This window comes from Apodemus sylvaticus, chromosome X, assembly GCF_947179515.1.
Source record: "Apodemus sylvaticus chromosome X, mApoSyl1.1, whole genome shotgun sequence".
NCBI classification, from domain to species: domain Eukaryota; kingdom Metazoa; phylum Chordata; class Mammalia; order Rodentia; family Muridae; genus Apodemus; species Apodemus sylvaticus.
Window position 1 is genome coordinate 101,665,212 of NC_067495.1, and position 20,379 is coordinate 101,685,590.

The 20,379-nt window shown below is 36.4% G+C and overlaps 1 protein-coding gene across 1 annotated transcript in view; it reads right to left on the bottom strand.

The window, feature by feature from the left end:
* Positions 1-2,488: 2,488 nt before the first annotated feature.
* Nup62cl (nucleoporin 62 C-terminal like) overlaps positions 2,489-20,379 on the bottom strand; it is a 54,079-nt gene continuing 36,188 nt past the window's right edge. Inside the window, exons 8-9 of the mRNA XM_052170813.1 lie at positions 17,801-17,867; positions 2,489-3,549 (exon numbers count right to left, since the gene is read on the bottom strand). Coding sequence (XP_052026773.1) covers positions 3,458-3,549; positions 17,801-17,867 — 159 coding nt within the window. The 3' untranslated portion in view covers positions 2,489-3,457. The remainder of the gene's footprint in view (positions 3,550-17,800; positions 17,868-20,379) is intronic.

Genomic DNA, 20,379 nt, shown 5'->3' on the forward strand with positions numbered 1-20,379 from the left:
AGGGAAAAGACATCATTTAAAAAAAAAAAAAACTGCAGACAACCCAAGTGGTAGGTACCAAAGGATATCTAGGGAATTTCACTAGAAGAAATGTCATTGTACTTCTAGCGGTGCCAAGCTAAGGTGTCCTACCTATTACATTTTCCCAGCATCCCTTTTCCTATCTTAAAAGTGTATCAGACAGTCTGTAAAAAGCTTTAAGACCTTTGGTGTCATACACCTTATCATGAGTTAATTTTTAAAATCCACTTCTCAAATTTATGACAAACTGAAAAGTATCCACAAAGGTAATGGTTTTATGCCAAATGTGATGGTTTGTATATGCTCGGCCCATGGAGTGGCACTATTAGGAGATGTGTGACTGTGGGAGCCAGCTCTAAGATCCTCATCTTAGCCGCCTTCCACTAGCAGCCTTCAGATGGAGATATAGAACTCTCAGTTCCTCCTACGCCATGGCTGCCTCGATGCTGCCATGTTCCCACCTTGATGATAATGGACTGAACCTCTGAACCTGTAAGCCAGTCCCAATTAAATGTTGTCCTTATAAGAGTTGCCTTGGGTGCCCTGGTGCTGGTGGCTCATGCCTTTAATCCCAGCCCTTGGGAGGCAGAGGCAGGCAGGCCAGCCTGGTCTACAGACTGAGTTCCAGGACAGCTAGGGCTACACAGAGTTGTCTTGGTCATCATGTCTGTTCACAGCAGTAAAACCCTAAGACACCAATCTACAAGATTAGTTTAATTGAGCCAAAAGTTCCTCTTTAACAAATAAGATATGTTTTCAGGGTGTTTCTGAAGGTGCTTTGTTTGCTGTATGCTTCTGGTAAATACATCAGGAAGTAATTTTAATTCTGCCATATGGAAATTGATTTTTTAAACAAATGTTTTATTTACTTTCCAGCTTTTGCCCCCCCAGTACCCCCTCCCACAGTTCCTCATCCCATTCCTCCTCCCCCTTTGCCTTCAAGAGGGTGATCCCCCCTTCCAGACAGCCCCCTTCCCTGAGGCCTCAAGTCTTTACAGGATTAGGCACATCCTCTCCCACTGAGGCCAGACCAGGCAGTCCTTTGCTATTTATGTGCTAGAAGCCTTGGACCTGCCCCTGTATGCTGCCTGGTTGGTGGCTCAGTCTCTGGGAGCTCCCAGGGGTCCAGGTTAGTTGAGACTGATAGAAAATGTTTTTAAAAATTCAAAATCTTCTCTTGAATCTACCGAACATCTAATATTAAAAGGGGGGGGGGGGAAACCTGTTTGTGGCTTTCAAATTCCTTCTTAAAGAAGAAAAATATCTATGTATTGAGAAAAGGCCATGACATTAGAAATTTAAGAAGTTTCCTTCAGTTAATAGTTAACTATTATTAGCAAAATCGGTTATTTCTGATCTTTAAAATTAACATTGGTTAGAGCAATGTCATGACTTTTAGACAAGTTAGAACCAGAATCAAAGGTTCTTTAGGGGCTATTTAGTGTAAAGCTCCAGATCCCACACAGTACACTGGGCTTACTGGATTAATCTGGGCGCCTCTGGCCACTTTTCTGTGCGGAGGGTCAAAATACTACAAATTCCAGTAAAGATAGTGCAAAGGGACAGAGTAAACAGGACTTTAGCTTCCTCTTTATATAGAAAATTTGCAAAACAAAACCTCTCTGCCAGTGTTAAAAAAGGAGTAAGAAAAGCAGAAAACTATGCAGACTTGAAAAAAACGGTTTTATTCCCACAAAATGGCTGGCAAAGTCCAATGTTGCCCAGGATGAATTTTTTTCTCTCCAGTGAATTAGATAAACAGAACTTTAAAACCCAGAAATCCATATAAAACATTATATTGATTTTACTGAATTTGAAACCTCACTTACATGTGGGCTACCATATGAGAGATTTATCAGAAAAAACACACAAAACAATAAGGATTTTTGTCCTCATTTAGGATATATTGGTAATAATATTGAACCCTAAAAATTAGGGATTACTCAAGATTCTACTCAAAAGCCATGCTTACCTTTAAGAGTCTACAAGATTTAGTAGTCTGCATTATTCTCTCATTACCCTCCCCAACACACTTCAGTATTAAAGCCTGAAGCTTGTGCATTCTAGGCCAACATTCTATCACAAAACTGCAGGCTGACATTGTTTTATTCTTTGAGACAGGGTCATAATTAGTTGAACTCAGGCTGGCTTTGAGTCTGTGATCCCTCTCCCTCAGCCTTCTAGCTGGCTGAGATTATAGGCCTGTGCTACCACGTCCAGTTCACATTGTATACTTCTGAGTGTTGACAGAAACTTACTGAAATAGCTTTCTATTTCATGGAAACATTTGTATAGGAAGTGAATCTATTAAGTTCTAGTGTTTATTCTACTCATAAAACTTAGTACCATTAGTAGTCATTTAAATTTTATTTATTTACTTTTCTGTAACATGAATCCTTCGATGCATCTATGAGTGAGCTGGAGAAAAAAAACTCAGTTCAGTCACTGAAAATCTTTTAATCAGCTTTATTTTTATTTTTTTAGGACATCATATTATTAGCGAGTGGGGTGAAATACAAGAGATGAAGATGCTTTAGAGCTAAGAAGGCTTTTTTTCTTGAAAGACAGAAAACTACACCAAACAGGTCTAAATCATAGGCTAAAACAAAACAAATGATAAAAATCATCAGGACACATAGATATGGTGACACTTGGAAAATTGAGGCAGGAGGATTGCAAGTTTGAAGCCAGCGTAGGCGACAGTGAGGTCTTGATTTAAAAACAAATGTACTGAGGTATCTGTATATTATCAAAAGTAAGTAAATCACTGGACCTTACCCATAATTCAGTGCTGGGTATATTATCCAAGAGTGTGGCACATGGTTTGATCTCTAGTACCATAAGAAAAATAAAAGCCCTAATTAAATCTCTAATCCATCAAAACCATATTACAGTCTGCGAATTCCTGACAGATACTTGCTGTAATTTATGATACACTTCCTTTTCATTGACCATCTTGCCCTTAACAGGTAAAATTATATCTCAGAGAAGATAGTAAATTTCACTCAAGACTTTACGGGATCCAGTACTTTCTGTGAATGGCCACAAACACCTAGTAAAGACTGGGTGACATGTGCATTTTGGCAAACAACTGTGCCCACTATTAAGCTGCAGTGAGAAGTTGGTGTCTACTGGTGACAGTATGTAGAATCTAAGTAAGACAGAGATTATACACACAAAATCAACACCAGTGAAACTGCCTGGGCAAGGTGGTTACTTGATTTCTGGGTAAGCATCACTATCACTGTGTCCAGATTCTATTCCATTCTGAAAGAAAAAAGTGTATCCTTCTCTTCAGGCTATTTAAATGAAAAATAAACACATGCACCAATCATTGCAATTAAAGATGAAGTAGTAACAGAAAATACTACTCTATTTAATATCCTCAGAATCCGGGGTTAATGAAGAATCCGAAAGGAGCAATTTGGAGTGATGGTTATTCAAAGGCAAACTTCGGAGCATCTTGCTCCCTGCGACGGAACTGCTCAAACGCGTATGCGACCTCTTCTACCTTCTTCTGCATCATGCCTAGAGAAGGAAAGGCATGCAATCATCAGTCAAAGTCACATTCTATGGATGCCATAACATACCCTCCCCTCAATTATGACATATGGAACCTGAAAACACAATTTTATTAGGGTTAAGTTTTGCAAAATCCAAAAGAGAAAATTCATCAGTTTGGAAACTATGAAAATAGTAGATGAGAATAGTCATTATTTGTTGTCCTTAACTTTGGGGCAATAAGTTTGCCTTAAATTTGTGTTTTATTGAAGAGAGTATTAACTGTTGGTTTTTACTCATTAATGCCCCAAAGGACAATCAGGGTGGTCAATACATTGAACGCATAGATTTTGGTAGGTCTGAGCTACCTATAAGGCACAAGTCTTGGAGAATATTTACATTTCTATTGTTTCCTGGTTATTTATTTACCTTGGTGGTTCTTAAGTTTGCTCAGGGGCAGTATACTGCAAAATGTCATTAATAGTTACCACATCAAATAGTACTTTTCTGCCAGGCAAAATAAACTGTTGAGGGAAGTATGTTAATCAAAGATTTTCTACAAAAAAAATGCACAAAAAGAACTGTTCATTAGTGTCTAGTAGTGGATAAATAGTAGTTGGCACCCCAAAGGAGAGGAAAGTTTTGCAAAATAAAAACTAAAACTTAATTGGTCCACTTTATTTCTTTCAGCCATCCAGAACAGAGTTAATGTTTACCCAGTTTATTTTTTTAAAAAGCATAATGCCTCATTTTATCATATAAAATACATACATTCTGCAAGATCACACTTTAATAAGAATGGGTAATTTAAATCATGGTTATCTGCTGAAGGGCTAGAACAACAATGAAAAATGAGCTTGACAATATAAATCTCTTCTTTTTGTTATAATAACAAACTGCAGGGTGCAGATTTCCCCCTTAAATAACTGTTTTAATGTGATGGAAGCATAAATGAGCAGTCCGAGCCATTAACTTCAGACGAGAGACTATGTCAACACAAGCACAATTTACTAATTTGCAAAGGAGTACATTTATAACAATCTTAAAGATCAATAAAATGTCAAAAACACAAGTCAGCATTATTATGAGAGGCTTAATATAAACAGTTTGTCATGTCTTCGAATTGAATTCCCAGGACTATTTCTGAATTAACTCACTTTAAATGTTTGAGGCCCTTCATTCATTAAGAGCAAACACTGAACATGGTACTTACTGCTCAGAATTCTGGTCCTAAGACCAGCATCATTGATTGGTTTCTGTCAATATGTTAAGTTAATACATCATAGTAGAACTAGAATTTCAGTAGTAGTCACTTGGAAGGAAATATACCATTTGTCATTTTCCATTCTTAAAAAGACACTCTACATATGAAAATAAAGATTCTATCACTAAACAAAATGTGAGCTATAGAAACAAGTAGATTCAAGGTTTCCTGAGACTTGCTTGGGATAGGAATAGACGGTAACTACCAGTAGGCCAATAGGAAACTTGAGAGCAGAGGAAATGTTAGAATATCTAAATACTATTGGTGTTTGTACAGTTCCACAGACTTATCTAAATCGTCAATGACAATGATTGTATTTAGTAATGAAATTTCAATAATCTATTTTCATAAACACAACCATCCTCCTGCTTCAGCCTCCTTAAACCTGGGATTGCAGACATGAACCACCACATTTGGCCCTTGAATTTACTTTTCAAAGTAAGTGCCTTATCAAAAATCAGTTTGGGGTAAGCTTGAATTTTTGTTCCTGAGGTCTTTATTTTGTGGATCATTGTGTCTTTCCCCTTTAATACACACACACACACACACACACACACACACACACACACACTTGCCTCCGAAACAGTAACACAAAGTTGAATATACTGTGCTGAGTACATATCAGGGAACAAATAAACTGTAACTGTCTACTAAACCTTAAACTAAATCAAAACCTAAGATCAGAGCTACATTTTGAAAATACAGAAAAATTAATGCATAATCTCTACAAAGAAGTTAAAAACTGTATTTTGTATATCATGCCAAGAACAGCTCTTACTGAAAAATCAGGAGTAAGGAGTCTGTAACAAAGGCATAATAATTTCATGAGGATCATTCACACCAAACTGAAGGAGTGTGAGAAGAGAAAGGGGGAGAACATCACTAAGGCTTCTGCAGACTGAACTCCCACATCTGTAAAATAGTTGTAAAGAGGTAGAAGATTAAGTGTACGACAAAAGGCTCGAAATACTTTAAAAATTCCAATGAGTTTTGCACCAAATATGGACTTGGTAGGACTAGATCATTCCAAATGGTGTTCAAAGTGGAGCAGAAAACAGGATGTATGACTCAGAAGCTGACCCTTCCTCTCCTCTATATCTTTACCTCTGGGTAATGCTCCCTATTCAAGCTCTGCAGAAGATTTGCCTTTGACGACTGAATAAGCTAAGCACTAGATCAGAGATATCAGATCAAGTCAAGGACAGGCATTCTGTATTAAAACTAAGGATTAACCAGAAGTTTCGAAGAGCTTAAGTGTGCGCCCACAAAAGAGCATGGAGTGTCTACTTCCTGCTCTAAGGCTGAGAATGCAGGCTTAGCACTGGCCTAACTAATCTACAACCAGGAACTGCAAAATTCTTCTCCAGAGACTTTGACCCCCTAGACAAAAGTCTAAAGATAGTGGCTAGAAGTCCTTCAGTGACAGGAAAAGAGAGGAATCTAATCATATTATCTATCCCACAGCAAGTTAGCAAACCCAGCTACAAGATGTTTCCTGTCGCTTTCTTAAGTATAAGAATATTCAAGAAAAACAATCTGAGAGAGATTCAAACAAAATGGAAAGATGAAAGCAACAAATTAGGAAGAGCAAAATATTTTTTTAAAAAAAATTAACCCACTCAGGGATGACACTGAGTCTAAAAACATGAATGAATTCTCCTAACTTCGCACAGGTCCACTTGTCCTATGACAGCAAGCTCTTGCAACATAAAGGTTACTTTGCAGAAAGTAAAGATCAGCAAAAGTTTGGAATAAGAAGTAGAGAGCAGATCCAGAAAAATTAACAAAAACCATAGAGACACTAAGAAAGAATAAAAATGTAGATCAGTTCAGGGAAGCAAGCATTAGATTAAGCATATTTCCAGAAAGTGGAACAGAGATAACATAAGCAAAGAAATTAGCAGAAAGATCATTTAAGAGCACAGCCTCAAACAGAGAGAACCGAGTTTCTTGACTCATTAATATTAGGCTCAATAGATAAAACAGATTTACATCAAAGCATATCATCCTAAATTTAAGTATTCCGAGGAAGAGCTTAAAATTTTCAATAGGGAAAAAAACCAAAATGAAGAACTTCAGAAAAGGTTCAGAACCACAATGGCCCTCAGAGTTGGAAGACAACAGAATAGCTTCTTCAAAAGTCCAAGGAAAATTTATTTCCAAGCTACCATTCAATACTTAATATCAACCAAGTGAGCTGGTGGGATGCATATCTTTTCAGAGATGCACAATATCAAAATATATGTTGTACACTCTGTAGAGGCTGTGTGTATGTGTGTGTGTGTGTGTGTGTGTGTGTGTGTGAGAGAGAGAGAGAGAGAGAGAGAGAGAGAGAGAGAGAGAGAGAGAGAGATGAGCTATATTGGAACCAAAGAAATGAATCAAGGGATCAGAAATAAGAGGCACAAACATGCTGATGACAATCCTAAAAGGGGGACTTACTTGAAGTCAAGTCAGCAACAATTTCAGAAGTTACAAGAGGAGGACTGAAGGTATAGCTCAGTGGTAGAGCATCTGCTTATCATGCTTAGGTTCTAGTCCCAATCCCAGGAACCACCACCACCAACAACAACAACCAAATAGCAGAAAAAACAGAGTAGAGATTACAAGACTATGGAAGAGACAAGTCTTGGAAGTTGAACTAGATAAATTAAAGGCAGTGATTTGGGTAATGAGTTTACTAATAAGTATACAGAAAACTAAGCAAAAAATAAAATTCAAAAGTAAACAAAAACAAAAAGAAAGAAAATGGAGTATACTAACTAGGCTTTGAACAGCACCGGCATGATCATAATTAAAATAATAATGGTCAAAGTGAAATTTATGATATTTGTGCATTGCAAGGTGGTAGACAGTTAATATAGGAAAACTAAGATGTAAATAGTTTTTGACAAAATTAATTTAATTTGAGGTGCCTCTGGCATATCTGTGTGCAAATGTTTCTTAATGCAGAATTTTGACAGTGAAAATAAAAATAGCCATTTGTGAAATTATGGCTGGAGATGACAACTAGGGTCAAAAGCACTTGCTGGTTAAGAGAAATGCCCTTTTAAAAGAATACCATCCGAATCAAGGAGACGTCTCAAGTCAATATTCTAAGCGCCTACGTTAGAAAAATAGAAAAGGGACAAAGTCAACAGAAAGCAAGGAAAGGGAGGAAGTAATAAAAACAAGAGCAGAGAACTGCAAACCGAATCACCATAGAGAAAAATCAATGAGCTAAAAAGCTAATTCTTTGAGAGAAAAAGAAGTCAATAAAATTAATAAACTTCAGGCAAGAGGGAGAAATTTAAGCACAGAAACCACAAATCGTCAGGATCACAAAAGAAACAGGACATACCAGTGCAAAAATAAAAATAAAAAATAAATCTACAAGACTACTTTGTACTTACAACAGCTTAAAAGAAACACACTGATTATTTGAGAAACAGAAAGTGTTCAAAATGTAACCAAGACAAAATATACAATCAGAATAGTTTTAGAAACAAATGAAACTTCTTCCCTATAAGAATACCCAGGCCCAAACAGTTTCACTGAAGATCTATCAAACATTCAAAGAAGAATCCTAAGAACTAGAAGACAGGGTTGATACCAAAAGCAGGCAAAGACAGTACAATATCAAGAGAAAACTGCAGACCAATCAATCTGCAGAACACCCAAATATCTCATAAATATACATAAGCTTGTAGCAGAGTATTAGAAAAATAGATCCAAAAAGGGTTGGTTTTTATTCCACATATGTATGGCTGACTCTGTATTTAAAAAATAACAATGGGTAAACAAATTAAATACAAAGCTCTTGTAACAATTGCTACCAAAAAAAAAAAAAAAGCATTTGATAAAATCCAGTACCTGCTTATGGTCTAAGTATCAGCTAATTAGGAACAGATGAGAGTTACATGAGCTTGAGGAAGGGCACCCACCAAAACCCTACAGCTCACATCTGCAGATGGAAGACTGAGCACTTTGCATGTATGATCAGAAATGAAAGCACTAGCCGGGCAGTGGTGGCGCATGCCTGTAATCCCAGCACTTGGGAGGCAGAGGCAGGCAGATTTCTGAGTTCGAGACCAGTCTGGTCTACAGAGTGAGTTCCAGGACAGCCAGGGCTACACAGAGAAACCCTGTCTCGAAATAACAAAACAAAACAAAGCAAAACAAAAGAAATGAAATGAAAGCACTAAGTAAACTTAGGGTCGTGTGATATTTAAGGGGAAAGACACAAAAATCCACAAAATAAAGTCCTCAGGAAAAGAAATTCAAGCTTACCCCAAACTGATTTTTTGATAAGGCTCGAAAGTAAATTTAAGAGCCAAATGCGGTGGTTCATGTCTGTAATTCCAGGTTTAAGGAGGCTGAAGCAGGAGGATTGCTGTGAATTATAGATGAATTTGGGTTACAGTGTCAGCCTGTCTTTCCAAAGGAAAGACATTTGGACTACAAGATGACTCAGCAGATAAAAGTGCTTGTCACCAAACCACCACGGTAGAGAGAACTGACTCCAGCATGCTGGCTTTTGACTTTGACATGTGTATTGTGCCCTGTGTTTGTGTGTGAAAACACATACAATATAAACAAACAAACATAATAACAAAAGAAAATAAACTCATTTGACCAAGGATAGCTTTTTCAATGTTGTTGCAAATTCAATTTTTCAACGGAATAAGTGCAGGCAAAAATCAACGAACAAAAAGTCATTGATCTAAACCTAGTATACAAAACCAAACCAAAATGCATCACAACCTTAAAATATAAAATGTAGAAAGATAAAACTTTTAGGAAAAAAATGAGAGAAAAACCTTTGGGATAATAAAAGCAAAACCAAACAATGACAAATTGCCTATCATCAAAATCTGTGACAGGCTGGGTCAAATGTCAGTATCCTGATTACGGTATCATTATACTACAGTTTTGTAAGATGTTATAACTGAGAAAAATAAGGTAATGATGAAAATAAGGTAATAAGAAAAATAAGATAATAATAAGTAGGGTTTCTATATTATTTCTTACAACTCTGTGAGTCTGAGCTGACCTCAAACCAATTTTCATAACAAAAAGCCCAACACATATGCGTAGGCTATTTCGTTATTGCTGTTGAAACAGGTTTTTGTTCTCTATAATTGAAGCTGGCCTGGGGAACTCACTCAGAAGCTCAGGCTAGCCATACACTTAAGGCTCTCCCACTTTAGCCTCCCTAGGTATTCCATATGTTAAGGTTTTAGGTATTGCAGAACATACCCTATATATGACGTTAGGTTGCTTTTGACAATGACTTTGACATTTTAGAAATAATCTTTCCTTGTAATTCAGAAAAGGAAAGTGAAGAGAATAGGGTGGAGGAGAGGAGAGAGGCTATGACATTACCCTCTGACTAGTCATAGCTACTTTCAAGACATTCAGTTTACTAAAATTCAAGTAACAGCCAACTATACTTATGTTCTTGGTATACACTTCTGGATAGAAAAAGTATTTCCCGAAGTAAAACTCCGCGACCCCCACTAGAATGTATCTGCTCTCACTGCGATAATTAAAGCAATGAGAAGACACTATGCTTGCTGTAACACTGCTCTTCACACGCAATTGATGGAAAAATACAGTTCAATGAGAGATTTAGAAAAAGAAAAGAAGAGCAAATGGCAAAGGGGCCCTGAATTGGTGCAGTCAGAGGTGTGTTTCCATGCAGAACCCAGCTTTATGTATCAGTGCTGGGAATTGGAACTCAGGTCCACAAGATGGCACAGCAAGCACAGATACCCACCGAATCATCTCCTAGCCCCAGCAGGTGAGGTTGCCAATGCCCATGGATGCTACTTTGAGTCTCATAATATTCTGTGATGGTAAATAAACATGGAGGACTGTTTAAATAACTTCTCAGAAGCCAAAGCTTATGTGGATTCATAGTTGACTCCTCTCTAACAGTGCTTTTCCTATTACTCTACCTGCTTGTCAGATGCTGTGAAATTTTTGAATAAACAGTGCATAATCCATGTATATATTGAAATATCACGCTGAACTTCACTGATGTGTAGAATGGATACATAGTAATGCTGGGCCAGCAAGATGGCTTGGCAGATACAAAGAACTTGCCACCAAGACTAATGACATAATTTGGATTCCCAGAGAGAGCTGACTTCCTCTCACAAGTTGTCCTTTGAAGTTCACAGAGTCACTATGGAATAGACAGAGGCCCTCCAAATTAATAAAAGTAATTTAAAAACAGCTAAACTAAATCCTGAGCTAAGCATGGTGGAAGACTTGTAGTCCCAGCACGCAAGAGGCTGAGGCAGGAGAACCATCATGAATTCAAAGGCAGCCTGAGCTACAAAGTGAGACCATGTCTCAAAAGTAAAATTACAATAAAATAAGCACTGTGCTTAGCTATAACTAGCACCATAATGGTATCTGTTGTTCCTTCAAACACTAGCATGCTTAATTTCAGGGCTGTCTAGCAGAATACTATACAGGAGGCTCAACTGAAGAAAAGCCATCAGGTTATTTCATATTTGAGTTGTTTATTGAGCATGAACTCCAAAACAGCATTATCATGAGGTTCCAGTGTGTGTGTGTGTGTGTGTGTGTGTGTGTGTGTGTGTGTGTATGTATGCATGCATGCATGCATGAATGAATGTATTTAATCACTAGCAGGAGGAAAACTGCTTTGGAGAAAAAAACCCTATCTTTTTCACAAACAATATAAATTCTGGTGTTTGTGAGTGATTTAAATTATGTTGCATATAATTCATGTGGGGAAGCTCTCCAGCTTGAGGAAATTCACTTGGGCACAAAATGTACAGAAGTAGGATTAGTGAGAAATCTAATTTTGCAGGTGTATTGAGGGTATGTCAAGTCTGGATTTACATATAGAAAAAGAATTCTGAGAATTCAACTCAGAGAATGTTAACCACCATACACTATTTCTTAACAGGAACTGAAGATTTGCTTAATTCTAATGTTAGTCCCCTAATCTAAAGTACAGGACATTCTTTGGAATTAAGGGAAAACATCTGTTCTGTCTATAAAGAATAGCAGAGATGATCAAGTGGATCATTTAAATAGTGGAAAGACACAAAATACCATTCAGCTAACCGCAATGGGAAGACTTAAGTGTCCCTGTGGAGTTTAAAATACACATTCTACATGAGCAAAGTCCACTTGGGTGGCTCTGTGGTGCTGTCACAGAGATAGCAGAAACCATTTAATTCTCAAGTATCTGAAGTGGAATGTTCAGTTCCAGAACATAAGAGATGACCTTATCCACCAATGTCATAAAGAATATAAGGAAAGGCAGAGGCAAAATGATTCTTCCATCTTTACCCCCAAAGGTGCCTGGATTATATGTTTGCACCACTGTGTCTAACTTTAATAAAAAAAATGTTTGTTTGAAACAAAGTGTCACTATTAGACTTGCTTGACCTGGTACTCACTGTGTAGATCAGGCTGTTCTAGAACTCACAAGAGATCCACCTACCTGTGCCTCCCAACTGATGGTATTAAAGGTGTATACCACCATAGGTGGCTAATAAAAATATTTATAAAACCACTTATTGGCTGAATCAAAACCACTTTAAAAAAATCTAACACTAAAAAAAAAAAACGTTTAATTTGAAACTGTCATGTCAAATTATAACTATTTAATATTGGGCAAAACTAAAGCATAATTATAACACATTACGTAAAACAGTTGTTCTAACATGACCCTAAAAGCATTTTATGCAAAAGTTAGTTAGATGCAGTTGAGTGTAAGTTAGTCACAGACATGGGACCATAGTTTGGAAATATAACAACACTCAAAGCCATTTTAATTACTCTAAGGAGTAACTCTTTCTGCTCTAAATAACAATAAAAATGTGAGAATCCATAGGATAACTATGCGGCTCTGCTTTAAGAGCCTGATATAATTATAGATAAAACAGATTTAGTCTTAGATCCTTAGGACACCTCATGAAGGAAGCCAAATGCCACGATACTACTAAAGTTTTAAATAATAAAGTGTTTTTCATGGCCTGCTCCTTTATTATTGTGCTATTTGGTGATTATTAATAGACATGGTGATGATCTGGTGGCATACGAAGCAACAGGAAACATGCATCTCTTATCCCACCTCCGTCCCCCGCCACAAGTAGCTCTGCATACTTAAAACAGATAATAAATGACCTTAGATGGATTGCCAATTCTGTTGTAAGTGGTCCCGGAAGAGCTAGAGTTGCTGCAGCTTCAGTGGCTGCCAACTCAAAAGACAGATGTGGGGCTGCAGCACTATCATCAGGCCAACCTTGAAATAATGCTGTACAGTTTTACAAAAAAAAAAAAAAAAAAAAAAAGGAAGACAAGAGAGGGAGAGGGAGTACAGACTTGCATCTGTGGCTTCCTTCCATTCTCAATCATACTTCTCAGTTGAAAAAAAAACCCACAGACAAGGTCTAACAGTAAATAAGCATCACATTTTAGACCCTGCATGTGTTCAGACTCCCCTTAATTTGATGGTCTCTGATCCCCTTTTATTTCTGCCCTATGCCTATGGACTGTCATAGGAGTTAGCAATCTGAAGGAGCCTGGCTTGCCAAACCTTTGTGGATGTTGAAAAGTTCATTGGACAACGAATGCAATGGGTTCGCATTTAACACACTTAAAATGTATGTGATGTTTAATTTCCAGTTCATCTTTATTTATTTATTTTTCTTTTGAAATACAATGGACTCTTTTGGAGTAACTTGAAATTCATGGAAAATATTGCTCAGATAAAGAGAGTCCTCGTATACTCACTAGACTCAAAAATTCTGCCCTCACAAGCCTCTCCAGCTACCGACATCCCACACCAGAGCAGTGTATTCATTATCACTGATAAACTACCATTGCCACCCAAGGTCCATCCTTTATGTGGAGGATCATGAGCAGTGTTGTGCATCCTACAGGTTTTAGCAAAGGTATAATGATGGGGGATCCATTATTAAAGTACCACAGAAAATATTTGTACAGCTCTGTGACTGTCTAGTCATTACCACACATACCCACTACTTATTTTTTAACTATCTTTACAGTTTTGCCTTTTGCAGAATGTCATATATTTGGAATCACACAGTCTACACAGTCTTTTCATTTTAGCTTTTCTCAGTTAATAATATTCATCAAAATCGCTTTTAAAGAAATGATTTTCAGTTAAATATGTGATCTTTTTCATGTAACAGCTGCCATGTTTTATGATGGAACATTTTTGTGCCAATATTACAGATATTAAGTCACAAAAACATTTCCCGGGAACCTTTTAAAATAAAGATTTGATTTTTATATGAGTTAATGATTTCTTTTTAGTAAAATATAATATTTGTATTGCCAGAAGAATATACTCATTCATTTTTCTATAACTGCTCTCTGGAAGTGAAAAAAAAGACTAATTTAAACTTTCAGTCCACAGACTGTTTCAACAGACATGATTCAATTAACTATTAAAAAGGAAAATAAAACAAAAAGAAAAAATCGTCTCCTGGACAACATAATTAAACCCTGCCATGCTGCCTACCTTGAGCACCTCATTTCCTGATATGAAAAGGAAAGGCTTGTTGAGTGGGGATGGCAAAAAGAAGCTTGTGCTATCAAGAGCTAACAGGCTTTTCTCATGTTTTAGCAGAGCCCGTCTCAAATGAAACCCTCCAGACCAGGGGTTCTCCGTCTTCCTAATGCTGCGACTCTTTAATGCAGTTCCTCATTTGTGGTGACCCCCCCCGCCCCCAACGATAAAATTATGTTACTTCATAAATAATTTTGCTGCTGTTATGAATCAGAATACAAATATTTTTGAAGGTAGAGGTTTGCCAAAAGGGTCATGGCACACAGCTTGGGAACTGCTGCTCCGCAACATTTCTCTGGTTCTTTAGCTCAAATGACTCTTTTGGAAAAAAATAAAAATAAAAGGAATTCTCATTAATCATCACTCTCTCCCGTCTTATTCTTGCTACTAATTTTGACTGAGAGCTTCACCCAGACACCCAAAAATTAACATCCCATCCAAAATATTATCATATTTTGACAACCCTGTCCTCTATTGTTTTGTACATGGTTAAAATTTGTTTTTCTATCTAACGATACCTACATTGCTCACAAAGTACACCAGAATTCAAAAGACTGTTTTCCACATAAGACAACCTGGGTCCAGATCCCAACTGTTCCATGACTGGTCTTAGCTGTGTGTTCTAAAGAAGTCATTAAACCTTTCTGGGCCATAATTTCTTCATTTATATAAAGTAAATCCCTTGCGACGCTAACAACTTTTAATTTTATAAAAGAAACACTGGCTGGGAACCTTGCATTTTCATTTATGACAAAGAGGATCCCTGTCAAGAGAAAAAACACACCAATTTTTCTTTATAACCTAAATTACCTTGTTACACCCCTTCAACTCCACCACAAAAGTACTGTTCACTGTATAAAAATAAGGTACACACAGGATAACTTTGAATAATCTCATTCTTTGTCACTGCATGGTTATTAATATTTTCCTACTTCTTAGCTACTCTATCAACTTCTCAATGTAAATGGTATTTAATGAGAACCTACCTGGAACTAACTTCTTTAGAGCCAATTTAATAGCTACCTTTGAATCCCATGACCTTCCTTATCTCCACTCCCATGCAGAAACAGCACAAATTTTAACAACCAGTAAGTAGTTCTTCCCTCTATCATTTACTGACTACCAACTATGGATTAGACACTATTCAAAGAAAGCTATACACTGCTTCTTTTAATCTTCTAAAATGTTAAGGGTAGGTATTATCTAGCTTTTGGTTTTGAGAATGAAAATAAAGGTTCCAAGAGACTAAGTGTATGCTAAAAAGGAGTAATAACTTGACCTCAATTGTGTATGTATGTGTGTGTGTTATTAATCAATACATGGAGTGATAAATTTTAGGAGTACATAAGTATCTTATTCCTCAATTATCTTAAACATTATAGTTTTACCATTTATTGATGACCTTTGCCTGAATCAGTTACTACGTAACACAAATGCATAATCATGATTTCCCCATTGACTTAAACAAGTAAAATGCTGAATTTCATGGTATGTAAGTTATACCTCAATAAGATATTTTTAGAAAGTTAACAGAATAATCTGCAGTCTTTATTTGGTTCATTTTCTACTAGCATACTTTTCTGCCAAGAAATGACTATCAGTTGAAAGAGTTTATAAACAAGGAAGGGTATTCAAGATAAAGATGAACTTAAACATATTCCATGGAAAACTTGTAATTATAGTTTTCTAATTTATCACTTTCTACAATTATTTGTTGGCGTAATTCTGCTAAGATTTGCCCCCTTACATTTCTCAATTTTCTTTTAAAAGGTATAATTATGACTTCATGAGGTTTGGCCTTTAAAGTATTATAATCTATTATTGCTATTATTTTTTATGTCCAAAACATCTTAACATAGTGTGTAGTGACTCCCATGCAGTAATCTTAATGTGTTAGTGGCTTTTTATAAGTGTGTTGCCATTTCTCTCTTAACCCAGCTGAGCTCCCAAATAATTGAGACTGAACTATCATATTTATTTTACAGCTTTAAGGCACAACAGCTAAGCAGTATTACTGTATTTTAATCCTTTACGTTTATCTGGCTATTTCCCAGCCAAAATCCCCAAGATACTTGGATTTTATGGGTTTCTCTGTTCCAGATGTTTTACCATGGTCTCTCCTGGACTCTCTCCCCAGGGTAAATCCCCACTTCCTTTCTCTCCTTCCTCTGTCCCCTGGCTATGAGGATGTCTAGCCCTATTTTTCCCCTGGTCAGTCATTGGCTGACCAGCTTCTTTACTGACCAATCAGGGAATAATTGGGCAGTAAAGGTTTGCAAGTAGATATGGTGGTACAGAAATGAGCATTCGAATAATCCAGGGATAATCTTTACACAATGCATGATAACCTTATGCCTACACTTACGTTCTATTATAACATTAGTATTAGAACAATGTTTGCTTTCTTGCACACCCCAAGCCTCCATATATCTCTCTCCCTCAGTCCTGAGATCAAAGACCTCCAAGTAGAATAACATCCTTTTAATAGGAATTATCTATAGAAACCGAGATCTCAGTGCTAGATATGCTCATTTATCTGCCAGTGCTTCAAAGCCTTTTGCATGCATACAACAAAAAGAAAAAAATCTAAGTTCATTACTAGAATTTGAATTTTAAATTTATATGAAGATATAAGAAAAATTAGTTATATCTCATTTCTCAATATAAATTCTAATTTCTATTGACAGTAATATATGTATACATTTGGCTTAGTTTGCTATATCTATAAAGTGGTCATGATATGTGTTTTATAATTCTGAAGTTGACAATAAAAGTATTAAGAAAGTTTACTCACTTTTATATCTAATTTTTTCACCTACTAATAACACACTATCAAGAACACTATGCTCTGGGATGCTGGCGATGGCTTAGTTGGTAAAGTGCTTGCTGCTAGTATCACAAGATAAATGACATGCTCCAGGCTCAGAGATTGTCAAAAAATAAAGCAGAGAGGCATAGAGGAAGATATCTAACTTTGATTTGCCCAGTCTCTATGGGCATGCACACATGTGACCTAAACACACATGAACATATACATACATAACCTCAACCACAAAACATTCAAAAAAGAATGTTGTGTTCGATGGTTATCTTCAGTGAGCTAGTATGCTATAAATTGTGTAATTTGGGGGTGAAGAGGGCTTCAGTATTTGTCTTTCCATTTTGGGTCCAATTCTGAGTAATATAAAACACATATGATTCACCAAGATAAAAAATGTATATAAAAAATAAATGTAAAAGTCGTGTTTCATTGATATTGTCAATACCATACCTGTACCCACTCCCTGTTTTCATTAATTTCTAGTTAAACTGTAGAATTTCTTCAGAGCTCAAATGGGCATGAGCTGAACAGCTCTTGAGCCAAGCACTTAAGTCAGTGTGGTCATGAAAGCACAATGTGTGTTATACATTTTCATACCTACAACATTATGTATAAAACAAACTCCCACCTGAATTCTGAGTAATCCACTGCAGAGATTCCATATGAGCATTCAGAATTTTGCAGATCTGTTCCAGCTGAAAATACACCAAAGACTTTTAGATTACGATTATTGTAATGCAGTAAACGAAACAAGAAAGCAACACAGGGAATTGAGATCAGTAAACAACATTTAATTTTGTTCTGGTAAGTGGTGCATTGACAATGAACTGTGTATTAATGGTGCTTTGCCATTTCATACTTATACACTAATTACTTTTATGCATTAGTTCAATCTACTCATTTGGCAACTGTCAAGAAGTAGATTCCTATAAATCGATAAAAAAACTGATACGCACAATATAAAAATGAAGGACATTAGCCGGGCGGTGGTGGTGCACGCCTGTAATCCCAGCACTCTGGGAGGCAGAGGCAGGCGGATTTCTGAGTTCGAGGCCAGGCCTGGTCTACAGAGTGAGTTCCAGGACAGCCAGGGCTATACAGAGAAACCCTGTCTCAGAAAAAACAAATCCAACAAACAAATAAACAAACAAACAAAAACATTAAGAAATGTTTCAAAAGGAAACAAATTAATAAATCCATTTAAAATCAGTAACATCAAATTTGTCAATCAAATCTGTGTATTTTGGGGGACACGGGCTTGTTATGTAGTACAAACTGGCCTGGAATTTAATCATGTAGCCCCGGCCCTTTCTGAGCCTCCTGAGTGATATAGTTACATGCATGGCCCCTCAAATTCACTATTTTAAAAATAATAGCATTCAATAGTCAAGCATAGGTTGATTATTCCTTACTCAAATGCTTGGAAAAGAATTGCTTCAGATTCTCTTTTCAATTTTTGGAACATTGCATTACATATAATGATATATCCCAGATTTGGGAAGCAAGCTTAAACATGGAATTTGTGTCATACATATCTTGCACATAGAGCCTCAAGGTGATGCCATATAATATTTGTATCACACCTGCAGTTTTGTGTGTATGTTGATTTGTTTGTTTGATCATTTGTTTCTCATGTGCTACTTTGACCACTGAGCTACACCCCAGTCCAGCTACGCCCATAGTTTTTGACTATGACCCATTTCATGGGTGTGGACTTTTTTCCACTTGTGCATCATTTCTTCACTGAAAGAGTTCTAGATTTTGGAGCATTTAAAATGTCATCACTGCAGATTAAGAACACTCAATTTGCAAGTAGGAAAAAATCCACATATTAATATATACTAAAGAGTAATGGAAATAGGCCCAAATTTCCAAATGTAATTTTTTATGTCATCTGTCAATAGTTTTAAAATATTTATAGCATTTTACACAGTATACTCTATATCCAGGAGCCTACCCAACTCTAAATGTAACTGATCATTACAAGGCTATATTAGCCCCAAATTTGGAAATAATATCTCTTTCAAGTAAAATGTTAAATATATTATGAAATTCATCTCCTGTGAAATATCTTGGCAGCATTAAAACTTACATTGTCAAAAAATGACTAAAATTTTTAGAAAGGACCCTGTAAACAAGGTAAAAACTCAATGTATTTATGTTTCTGATTTTGTTTAAATAGAAGTACTATTTTGTGTGTGTCAGCAGTGTAAAAAGACCAGAAAAAAATACATCAATGTAAAAGGGAGGGATTAGTAATATCAAAGCTTTAATTTTCTTTCTGGATTTTATAAAAAATATAATTGGGTAATAGACATAATATGTTTGACAAAAATGTAAGTATTATGTGGTCTCTCCTATTCATCGAGACGCACACACAAACCCACACACAAGGGTAATAAGAGTCATTAAATCCCAGCACCGTGAATACTGGAACACCAGAGCTCCTATTTTTGTACCGTGATTGTGATGATCATCACATTATCCATAGGAACATTATCATTCAGTAGGTGTGATTTTTCTCTTCAATGATTTATGCTATCTGAAAAGAGGGATGATCTCTCACTTCCTTTGTCCTGCTATCACACAGTAATTACCCTTAACTCACTCATCTTAAACATCTCCATTATCCCTACCAGGAAAAATGAAAACAAAATACTGTTTCCTAGTCACCAGCGAAACAAAATAATCGTGGGCCAAGGTGAGAAAATGACAAAGATAGATTTTACTAACTCTGTTGACAACACTTCTCAAATTAATTCAGCACTCCAGGACTAGACATCAGTTCTGTGCTGTGTCTAAATCTGCTTATATTTATCTATGCATCAGAAACCTATCACAACAAAACAAGTTTTGAATCTTAGAATCACATTCAGAATCTAATAGAAATGTACTTTGTCGACTCGTGATCATCTTTGTGAACACAGGGCAGATGGAAGCATTGGTTAATTCCAGACTAATTTATATTTGTCATTGTTCAATTTTAGATTGATGCTAAGTAGAGAATAGCACTGTTTTATGGCTGAAAGGGACTTACAGATCATTTATTCTATCCTTGACATTTTGCAAAAGAAGGAGCTGAGACCCAAGGAGATTATGTGTCAAAATTCTAATAGTTTCTCAACTATAACTGGCTGTCTTTTCACAATTAAAAAATTCAGTAATAATATGCATGCACAGAAAGAACTGTCTGCATCTAATTGGACA